The sequence below is a fragment of the Dipodomys ordii genome, unplaced genomic scaffold, assembly GCF_000151885.1.
Source record: "Dipodomys ordii isolate 6190 unplaced genomic scaffold, Dord_2.0 Scaffold97, whole genome shotgun sequence".
Taxonomy (NCBI): Eukaryota; Metazoa; Chordata; class Mammalia; order Rodentia; family Heteromyidae; genus Dipodomys; species Dipodomys ordii.
Window position 1 is genome coordinate 6,004,277 of NW_012267313.1, and position 11,831 is coordinate 6,016,107.

At 40.0% G+C, this 11,831-nt stretch overlaps 1 protein-coding gene across 1 annotated transcript in view; it reads right to left on the reverse strand.

Annotated features, from left to right (window-relative positions):
* Positions 1-10,685, reverse strand: part of Vnn1 (vanin 1) — an 18,029-nt gene extending 7,344 nt beyond the window's left edge. The window contains exons 1-6 of the mRNA XM_013026784.1: positions 10,244-10,685; positions 7,902-8,032; positions 6,039-6,231; positions 4,231-4,525; positions 3,264-3,622; positions 1,495-1,800 (exon numbers count right to left, since the gene is read on the reverse strand). Of these exons, the coding sequence (XP_012882238.1) occupies positions 1,495-1,800; positions 3,264-3,622; positions 4,231-4,525; positions 6,039-6,231; positions 7,902-8,032; positions 10,244-10,456 (1,497 nt within the window). The 5' untranslated portion in view covers positions 10,457-10,685. The remainder of the gene's footprint in view (positions 1-1,494; positions 1,801-3,263; positions 3,623-4,230; positions 4,526-6,038; positions 6,232-7,901; positions 8,033-10,243) is intronic.
* Positions 10,686-11,831: the final 1,146 nt, after the last annotated feature.

The window sequence follows — 11,831 nt, forward strand, 5'->3', positions numbered from 1 at the left end:
AATGCTTGGTAAGAAATGTACGCATTATCCTGCCCATGTAATTGTAACCCCTCTGTACAGTATGTTCACAAATAAAAATAAATAAATAAATAAAAGAAGTAGAACTGGTTCATTTTTACCAAACTATCTATAATAAATATAATTTATGGGCTGGGAAGGTGGCTCAGTGGTAGAGCGCTTGCCTTGCATGCATGAGGCCCTGGGTTCGATTCCTCAGCAACACATAAAAACAAAAAGAAAAAAGCCGGAAGTGGCGCTGTGGCTCAAGTGGTAGAGCGCTAGCCTTGAGCTGAAGAGCTGGGGGACAGCGCCCAGGCCCAGAGTTCAGGCCCCACGACCGGACCCAAAAAAAAAAAATTTATTTATTGGAAGAAACATCCTATAGATTCATAGACATGAAGTAGTGGATCTAGAAGTAGTACATAAGAGAGAAATCTAGTACTCTCAGACTCCATCAAATTGCTAGGTATATTAGTTGTTCAGTAAACCAAATGTCTCTAATAAGGAATGAATAATATTTTACCAACTAAAAGGGCATAGTCATTTTTCTAAGAATAAAGTACTTCAATAGTTTTCCTGAAGACTTCTTTTTAGTGTAGCTGGCATTACGTAAGTTCATTAATTTTTAAAATACCCTGTATTAAGGTTAATTATCAGAAATTGCTGGTGAAGACTCCAACAAATTATCACAATGATAGACCAAGATCCAAACTTATTGTCAATTACTCCCCCCATCCCTACCATCACTCATTTTTTAAATTTTTTTGGGGGGGATCCAGTCCTGGGGCCTGAACTCTGGGCCTGGGCCCTGTCCCTCAGCTCTTCAGCTCAAGGCTAGTGCTCTACTACTTGAGCCACAACGCCACTTCCAGCTTTTTTCTTTTTGCTTATGTGGTGCTAGAGGAATCAAACCCAGGGCCTCATGCATGCAAGGCAAGCGCTCTACCACTGAGCCAACTTCCCAGCCCCTGCTTGGAAGTTCTTAATAAAAGATTCAGAGTGTCCTTAAAGAATTAAAAAATCAGTCTTATTAAAGAGGTTATAAGAAGGAGTCTAGGCTGCTTCCAGTCTTTTAAGTAGAAAGAAGATTGAAAGAGGACAAGACAGTACCTGTCCCAGTTCAGAAGTGAGTCAAGGCCTAGTGTAATTATAGGAACAAGATATGAAGGAAAAGATAAAGGACAAACAATCGTTTGTCTCATATGTGCTCTTCCCAGCTACATTCTTTTGTGGCTTTCCCTGTAGGTTCTGCCCTCACTTACCTTGACACAGAAACAGCTGCTGGGGTAAGGGAAGAAAATTGTGGGGGGCTAGGAAGGTGGCTCATATATGCAGAAAAAGTGGGAAGTGGCGCTGTGGCTCAAGTGGTAGAGCGCTAACCTTGAGCTGAAGAGCTGAGGGACAGCGCCCAGGCCCAGAGTTCAAGCCCCAAGTCCGACCAAAAAAAAAAAAACAAAAAAGAAAGAACTGCCAAACAAGAAATTCAGTATGTACGGTGCCTTTCCTGATCCTCAAAGATAATCTTTCCCTTTTCCCAATGGAAATATGTATGATTTCAGTAGCTTTTGAAATAAACCAGTATTTCCTTTCACATGCAATTAACTGGGGAAATGAAGCAAAGGTTGTTACCTTAAATTCTCCAGGTGCGAGCCGAACTTCACTCAACAACACCTCAGGAAAGACATACTGGGTCCCAAAAGTGCCACTGAGGGAGAACATTTCAAACCTAGTAGAAGCCGTGTCAACTGAAGCACCACAGGTATGTCTGTTAGTGGTTTTACACTTTAACATAGTGCAGACCTAGTGAAGCAATAACATCAAAACATCCAAAGAAAGTCACCATGCATCTGTAATCTGTTTGATCCTAATTCATTTGTAATTCATCATTTCATAATTATATATCTATCAAAACCTGGTGGAGTGGGTGCAATTTTGTTAATTAACCTTAATAAAGATATAGATTTTTTTTTCAAAAATGGCTAGGCCCATTTAATCAGTAAAATACTGTTGCTCTAACTCATTAGAATTATCTGGTTTATTGATGAATAACTAATGTGTCTGGCAATAAAGATAAAGAGCTCTAACTCAGCACTATGGAAAAATGGGGCCATGTCCCTATGGATAAAGAAACAAACCATGTAGACAGCCAGAGGGCCTGTAGATGCTTTCCAATTGGAGGTAAGAAAATCGCTTCATATTGCTGAAGCCCAGAGCATCTGTGGAGAAAAGGGGAGAAGATAGAAAGTAGGAAATGCCTATACATCAAGACTGTGAGTCTTTTATGTTAATTCCTCATTTATCAGTGAGGAACTTTAAGCAAGAAAGTAATATGATCAAAAATGGCTTTTTTAGTTGTTTCTGAAATTGTAAAGAATGGAGTGGATTGAACTGAGATTGTCAACAAGACAACCTGTGAAGAAGGTATTACAATGAGCTGAGAGAGACAGAATGGGGCCAGACCAAAGAAGAGAAGAGCAGCAGCATTTCATCAGACTGTAATAGTTTCTTCTTTATGTTGGGGGCTGTGATATATCAAAATCTGTAGCAGTGCACCATTCTATTGAACAATCTCAAAGGTCAATTCCTTTTATCTCCGGTACATACTCATTATTAAGCAAGGTAAGTATATATTATACAAAGATCAAGCTCTTCATAAAGTAAGACAGGCATTATATGGAACATATGAGGAAAAAATCTTTAACTTTGTCTACATAGGATATATAATAGATATTTTATTATCTATTTCAATTATCAGACTGTAAAAAAACTTATTTTTGAGACATGTAGCCCAGAGTGGCCTTGCACTCACAATTCGACTGCCTTTGCTTCCAAAGAACTGAAATTACAGGTATGTGCCACCATGTCTGGCTTAATTTGTATGGCTATTTTTTTATGTCGAACCTGGGGCTTGAGCTCAGGGTTTAGGCATTGCCCCTGAGCTCTTTTGCTCTAGGCCAGCATTTGAGACACAGCTCCACTTGCATTTAATTGACTGTAATGTGAGAACTGTATTTATAAATGTTCTGACTTCTTTTCCAACCACTTTAAGATTGGTCTGATAAACAAGATTTCAAGAGTTAGCAAATAAAAATACAAACTTCTCACCTAAATTTAAACTTCAAATAAACAACTGTTTAAGTCATGATGTATTTCCTAAAGTGGAATGTACTTAGACTATACTAAAAAAAAAAAGTATTCACCTGCCATTCTAATTACCTGTGTGTCTATATTTTCTCTTGTAATGGTTCTGACATCAAACATACCTGTAGATGGTAACACCCTTCAACTGTGTGCAGTCCATCAAATGCCCCTAGAGCATAAATTTCATTGGATCTCTTCTCAGACATCTGGTAGTTTAGATGACAGCAGAGATCTTTCTGGCAAACAGTGTAATTTCCTGTGATTCCTGTGAGCTCCACGAAAGTGTACTCATCATAAAAGGCACTGCCCTTAAATTCTTGGTTTCCAGTTGAGAGTGCTCCTATGTTGCTGGCATAAGAACTCCAGTTCACTTCGGGGCGGTAGGGGTGGGAATCCAGCTGAGAGAGGACGAGCTTTCCCTTTTCTGTCTTCCTGTCATAATGAAAAGCTCTTGGAGAATCAGGTGCATAGATGCCACTTCCTGGAGATGACATTCAGTTGGAAACACCATCCCATTCACGAGAAGAAAGTAAGAAGAGATTTCATAGTTGTCATTGTCATTTGGAAATTCATCTTATTTTACTCCATCTGTGCTATACATCTCATTAATGTCAGAAAAGTACGTTGATAAAAGGACAGAACAATGAAAGACAATCCAACAGAATATGCTAAGAAAGGGCTGGGAAGCTGGCTCAGTGGTAGAGTGCTTGCCTTGCATGCATGAGGCCCTAGGTTCAATTCCTCAGCACCACATAAGCAGAAAAAGCTAGAAGTGGTGCTATGGCTCAAGAGGTAAAGCGCTGTCCTTGAGCTGAAGAGCTGAGGGACAGTGCCTAGGCCCAGAGTTCAGGCACCATGACCAACATACACAAAAACAAGAATATGATAAGAAGTCATGCAAACAGTGGTGATTTCTTCTTAAAAAGAATGTATATTCAAGTTGAATAAAGTGAACTACATGTATAAATCGATTTAGATGAAGATTGATGTTCAAAAATTCAGAGTTGGAAAAATATTGAATTAATGGGTACATGTTAGAGTTCGTTTAAATTATTTCTTTTTAAGTAAGTCTTGAAGATGATACATTACCTGTCATTCTGTTCTGGGGGCGATGTAAATTGGATGCAAGTAAATTGACTCCCATGCCCATAGCCCAAGCTGAGTGGAATTCAATGGCTGACAAGTGTGGTAGAACATCCATCCAAGCTGTTGGGAAGAGGATAGTGTCCACATGGAAATCTTTCACCAGGGTAATGGCAGGGTCGTAGAAGAGGATGTCAAAGCATGTAAAAATGCCAAATTTTCCAAAGGGAGTGTTGAAAGTCACGACCTCAGGATCTTTGGGTGCATTGAAGTGAAAAGATTCACTCATGAAAAGATGTTGCTGTGATGAACAAAAGGTAAAGAGAAATAATCACATACTCAGTGATGTGCTCCTGTTCAAGTGCCCACAACATTCTCTAAATAAAAGGTGGAACTCACATGTAGTTGACAGTGCATATTTATCTATGACCACTGCCTTTCCAGAAAAGAATAGGGCTTTCGGGCTGGGAAGGCGGCTCAGTGGTAGAGCGCTTGCCTTGCAAACCTGAGGCCCTGGGTTCGATTCCTCAGCACCATATAAGCAAAAAGAAAAAAAGCCGGAAGTGGCGCTGTGGCTCAAGTGGTAGAGTGCTAGCCTTGAGCTGAAGAGCTGAGGGACAGCGCCCAGGCCCAGAGTTCAGGCCCCACAACCGGACCCAAAAAAAAAAAAAAAGAATAGGGCTTTCATTCCAGTGGAAGGAAACCTGCTGGGCTATCTTTTCCTTACAAATGTGCATACAAGTAGCCTTACATATTAAGACCATCTTGAGTGCTACAGGTTAAGAAATAAAATAGATAAGCTCTATTTGCCAACAACTCTAACCACTCCCTTTGGGCAAAGAAGTTTATATCCTCCTTTCTCCTCAAGGCCAAGTCCATCCACTAAGGAGGTTTTCATTGCCAACACAGGTCTTTGTTTTGTTTTTTTCTGCACTTTCAAAAATCCTTTATTGCAATGGACATTTAATTGTACTGAACATTTGGCCATAGAAAAATATAATGTTTTCTTTAGAAAATTAAAAGTGTGTATGAAACATCATTAAATAGAAAAAACTCCACTCAATGTTACAAAATGTTAAATTTATGAATGAACCAAGTTAAAAGTTGATCATGGTAGTTACTTTAGTGATAGAAATTTTTACAATATTATTCCTTAGACTTCTGTGCTGCATATGCCTAGGGCACTTATATTTTCTATTTATTGCTACTAGCTCTGAAGCAGATTTATAGTCTGTTCAGAAACTTGTGATAGAACATTCCTCTTAGTCTCACAGAGTTTCACTCTGCATGAAACAGGGCAGAGTTTTAAAAGGATGAAATTTAAAAGGCAACGTTACATTTCAATGCAGGTAGTTCTTGGTGACACACGCCTGTGTTCTCTCTCTCTCTCTCTTTCTCTCTTAGTCAGTTGTGGAGCTTGAACTCTGGGCCTGGGCACTGTCCCCCAGCTCTTCAGCTAAAGGCTAGCACTCTCCCACTTGAGCCACAGCGCCACTTCCAGTTTTCTGGTGGGTAATTGGAGATGAGTCTCACGAACTTTCCTGCCCAGGCTTTGAACCGCGATCCTCAGCTCTCAGCTTCCTGAGTAGCTACAATTACAGATGTGAGCCACCAGTGCCCAGCTATGCCTGTGTTCTTAAATGCACAGTACACTCCTACAATCTCTTTACAGCAGCTTGCTACCTACACCTAATCAATACTATTTATATTTTGTCTTTTCTCCTCAAAGTATGTGCAGTACTGTCTATAATATTTCCCTCATGTCCAGTTTAAGTCACTAAGCATCCAATAACAGATTTCAAAATTAATTTTACCTTGTGGTAGCGGGCTACCAGTTTTCCCTGTGAATCGAACACCACATTAGTGTTGTATTGGTAACGACCATCAGGGGGACATCGAGGGTCACTGGCATTGCATGGTTTCTTGTCTCCTATATTTGCCACCACATAGATAGAGTTGCTCTTGGCCAGACAGCTGAGTCTTTCTTGTATTTGAGTATCACCAAACCTGGTATATGTTCATTGGAAAAGAAAGACAGGTTTCTTTTCTTCTTTTTTAATAAGTCAAGGTTAGCTTTCAATGAAATAGAGTAATGATTGCCTGAATCTATTGTTTGAGACACACAAAAATGAATTCTAAACAACAATAGCCATAAGAAGAGAGGCCATAGGAAACACATGCTGAATGCAATATAGGAATCTATTCTAGGTCGAAGAGTCTACTCTGTGTATTTTTTAACTCCATCCTGTGTATGATGACCTGAAATCACAGCATCATTGATGTGCTCATGTTTGAATATGCACAACTTTCTCTAAATATTACGGGGCAATAATTTGTATATCCTTCTCACTGACTCCAGACCTGATCCAAATAAAGGGGGTGGGGTGGGGAGAGAGGGAGACATTGTCATATTCTGAATGAGAGTGCCAAAACTTAACAACTATGAGGATCTTGGATAAATGGCAAAAGAGAAATAGAAATAGATCTGGCTCCCCTCCCCCAGCCTCCTAGACAATTACACTGGACATATCTGTCTGATAAAACTACTTTGGAATTCTGTAGTCTCCTGAAAAGCTTGAAACTTCCAGGGGAAGCCTCTTCAGCGGCTTAAATTTATAGTCAGGTATATTCACTTCAATTTCAGCTCTATGCTTAACCATGGCTACCCATCCATCACCAGAATCCTTGTAAGAGACAGTTGTGTGTGTGTTTCTGGAACAGTTCTCATGCAATGAAGTTCCTGATCCTCCACGTGAAACAAATATATACTCTGATCCCTCACTGATCACTGCTTCTAAGCCCTGAAATGACAACAAAGTGAATGAATGAATGATACTGAATTTTATCAAAATCAAATTGTGTCTGTCTGCAGTTGCCTTCGTTAGCCTGTGGAGTGTTCAGAGCAAGTTGAAAAGTAGAATTCCCAAAACGATTTTGGCCATGGTGCATTCAGAAAAAGACTGTTAACTGATGGGATTCTCTGCATGACTCTGATTGCTTTATGTTGAAGTTAATAAGGCTTTTTTATCTCACTTCATATCTCTTTAGTCTAGACCACTTCCACCATTTTTGCTGCATCACCTCATAGATTAACAAGCTAAAGGGTTTTGAATCTTATCAGCTATCTAACCAGTGAGAAAGAAAAATTACTAATCCTAAATGGGTATATGCTTCCAGTTACTTGGTGGTGCTTTGTTTGCTTGCTGGCTTGTTGATTTGTTTCACTTTTTACATTTTGTTCTGTAGTACTGAGGCTCAAACATAAAGCCTCACAGATACTATATGCTACCTTTAAGCTCTACCTCCCAGGTAGAATTTTTAGAAGGTTGGGGGGAGAGGGAGGCTCATGGAAGAAAGTTAGATCATTGGGGACATACACTTGAAAAGGGTATTGGCACCTTAGCTCCTTCCATTCTCTCCTCTTTTTGCTTCTCAGTTACTTTGAGGCAACAGGCCTCCTACATATATATCCTTGCCTTGATATACTACGTCACTACAAGCCTAAAACAACAGAAGCAAGTCACCATGAGCCTTGGAAACCATGGTCCAAAATAAAGCTTTCTTTACTGTGTTATTTTACTAATGTGATAGAAAATGACTAACATGGGATCCATGCGGTTGTCTACCAACAGGTAAACTGATGTTCAGATAGCATCTTTCACACTTTGATTCTTTACCTTTTGGGATGATTACAGGGGATCCAATTGACTTCCGGGTCTGGAATGTCCTCTAAATATGGGTAAATGGTGTCCCTGCTGAAATTCACACCATAAACACCATCTTCTGGAGTCACAATAATTTGTGCACCCTGTTAAGAGATGAAGCCATTAAACATTTCTCAAATAACTGAAGAGTTGGGATGGAGCCATAAGAGAAACTGAAAAATGACAAAACTTGAAGCTGCTTTTAAATCCCTTTTAATCTCATTTACCCACCTTCCATATTGGTGCCATTTATTTTCTTTTCCCGAGAAGTTTAATTTTCTAATCCTCCTATCATGTATAAAGCCCATAGTTAAACATAACTACATAACTTTTTCACTTTTTTTTTGAGACATTAATAGGTTTCTATACATTCAGGGTGCTGCCACCCTTCCCAGTTGTTAGCTATAAACCTAGCCTTTTCTCCAAATCAACCCCTCTCTGAACATTAGCTTCCATTCTTCTGTTATCTCTTCTTCTGTTCCAAGATTCGCCTGCATGGTATCCTGATCCCTGCTCTTCAGAAGGAGAGTCACACAACAGGTTTCCTGAGCTATGCCACGCCTAGAAGTCCTCCCACAACTAACCTGGGCACTATCAAATTGGAAAATCCCCTTGAAAGTTGCTGTGTCTTTTGAGGAAATGGACTAAGAATAAAGAAGAGTATTGAAAAGCCTGATAACCTTTGAAATGTAATGATAATGCATGTAATATGAATGTATACATGACTCTCATCATATTTTATGTGATGATCCCCCCCCAAAAAAGAATATCAAATGTGAAATCAGAAACAAAAAAAAACTATTGATTATTAAGAATAAGACATAACATTTAAGGTGTCAGGTGCCCGTGGCTCACGCCTGTAATCCTAGCTACTCAGGAGGCTGAGATGGGGGGAATCACAGTTCAAACCCAGCCCGGCAGGAAAGTCAGTGAAACTCTTATCTCCAATAAACCACTAGAAAACTGGAAGTGGCTCTGCAACTCAAGCAGTAGAGTGCTTGCCTTGAGCTGAAGAGCTGAGGGACAGCGCTCAGGCCCGGAGTTCAAGCCCCATGACTGACCCAAAAAAAATAAAAATAAAAAAGGCAGAACCTCTTCATAGAGAAAAACTCCAGGTTAGTCATTAAAAGGAAATTTCAAAGCTAAAGGCTCTTATAAAGCAGTTAAGTACCAGGATGGCTGTGCTCACATCTGCATGTCTAAAGATGGCTTATCTCACCTCTTGGCCATGGTGAGGGGGGGGGGGGAAGTAATATTTTCCTAAAGCTAAAGCAGAGCCCACACCCCACCAACCAGGTATCTGCACTTCAAGGCCTTACCTCCAGGCCTTGTAGGTGGGTGCATAGCCCCCATCTCCTGCCTAAGTACCAGGATGTTTGCTTTGATAAGTTATTGCCTTGGTTACAGGAATTGTAATCACCATTTATGACACTTATGATACTCCCACTGACCACTTACACGTGCCCAATCCCCTGCCCCCAGCTATGGACCTTGCCTTTAAATACCCTGAGCTATTAGACTTCAGTGCTGGTCTTCACTGTCTGTATAGCGGAGGTCAGCCACCATGGCTAATACATGATTCCTACCCCTATTGATTGAGTCTTGATGACTCCTTTTGCTGCTTGTGGGTTCAAGTCCCACCGGCCCCGTGAAGCTGGGATATTTCACTTCATATATCCTTGGTCTATACTTGATCTATGTATATCTTATTTAAACCATAGCTGTCCAGATCACACACTTATACTGCAGGCTTTGCATTAAACTTAACCATTCATTTAACTCAAGCCCTTATTATGCATTAGCATATATACACATATGTATTATCATGTAATTAGAATCAAGTATGATATACGCAATGGTAAGTACAGTGTGAATACACACTGGTAAGTAATACACAACTTCTGTTCGTTTTCAGATTATAAATTTACCTGAAAATCTTTGAACTCTTAAGGGTGCAAAGGTGCGGTGAGGCCATTAATATTATAAGAATAGTACATGTATCTGCCCCATTTATTCTGTAGCCTCTACTGTAGCAGAAATGAGGAGCAAAGATGCTGAATTTACAGCTAGTTCCTCAAGGTTCTGTTGCACCTCAGTGATGTTGCTTTTCAACTTAGCCCTTAGTATAGAACACTATTTAATGTTCTTGCTTAGAGAGGAAAGAAGAGTTCTAATTGTAAAACAAAGGAAGTTGACTTTTCTCATACACATGCCAATCATACATCTCTAACCACAGTGGGCCCGGTCCCCTAACCCTCCCTCCCTGCTCCCCCCACCCAATATCTAGCACACTGAAGAGATGGGAGAGAGGATACCTGTTTTGCTGCTGAGGTGATTGCTTCTTCCAAAATGTCTAGATTCTGATTCATTAACACCAGTGCCTCTTCACGAGACACTGGTGTTGTGGTGAAGTTAGGCAGTATTACGGCATGTTCATAAACAGCTGCAGTAAAAGTGTCCAGGCAGTTGGCTGGTAAGACACAGAAAACTGAAAATGCCAAATAAGCCAGCAACCGAGCAATCACCATGCTGAAGTCCAAAGACTGCTGAAAATGCACAGCTCACCTTGCTATTTATAGAAGGAAAATAGGTCACATGGTTCCCAGAATGTAGTATCTGAAAAATAAATTACAAAAGCTACTTTGAGAAAACAGTGTGTCTTGACACTCACCGGTCTCAGACAACAAAAGCCATCTCTTCTTGCAAACATTCAGGACAAGCAAAACCAGAAATGCTTGTGTGTTCGTTCTCTAGGATTGCTTCACAAAGTACCACAAAACAAACAGGTTGGGTAAACAGCACGATGTATTGTGTAACAGCTCTGGAGGTTAGGAATAGTAATAGAAGATGCAGGCAAAGTTGGCTCCACTTCAGGAATGTGAGCAACAGAAAGCATTCCAGAACTGTCCCATGGGCTTTATAAAGAAAAGATCTTCTCCTTGAGTCTCTTCATAAACACACTATTTGCATGTTTTTGTTCAATATTTCTTTTTATGAGGACCTCAGTTTTTAGATTCAGTACTCATGTTACACCAGTGTGATTGTACATTTATTAGATCTTAAACCAACCCTTCCAAGTGAGATCTTTCCTGAGACACTGGATTAACACATAGCAGTATGTGGTAGTTTTAAGAATAACTAGCTTTACAATTTTGAAGTTATTCTATTTCTGTGTGATGACTTGAGTTGCAGACCTCCTAAGTGTTCTATCCCACTGTGCTATCTGCTCTTGTGGTATTTCTCCATCCAGATGGATTGGGAAACTACATAGTTTGCAAAGAAATGCAGTTTTTACATAACAGTTTGCAAAAGGAGTTTCTAAGATAAAAGTTAAAGCTGGAATGAGTTACCAAGAAGTTAAAAAATTACTTCTTTGACCTTCTTAGCTTAAGAGTATTAAATAAGAAACTCCCACTGGAGTCTGTCCAGTCTGACAAAAGCTTAACAGTCATCTTACCACAATCCAGGAAGATAGCTGAACAACGGAACATCAACAATTTGTCTTAATGTAGGAGGTTCCAGGACAAACTCACCCACCAAACAGGAGAAAAAGGGAAATACAGAGGATGAAAGCCTATGATAGTTCAAGCAGAGTTCAAGGTTGGAATCTGACTGGATCACTGGATCAGTTGTTGATGAATTTTTGCTGGAAGCCCAGTTTAGTGGCTTTGAACCACCATCTTTAGATCTCAGCTTCTTGAGGAGCAAGGATTATAGTTGAGTCACTGGTGCACCAATCTTAAGGGCTACAACTCTATGCTGGCAATGAGGAAATCCTCATAGTTTTATTTCCAGGACTGCCAGTTCTCTACCTCCCAGGTTCCCAGACCAAATCAGGTTTTGAATTGGTTCAGAGCATTCCATTCTGATTGTTAGCAAAATTAAGATTAATAGACTTTGCTA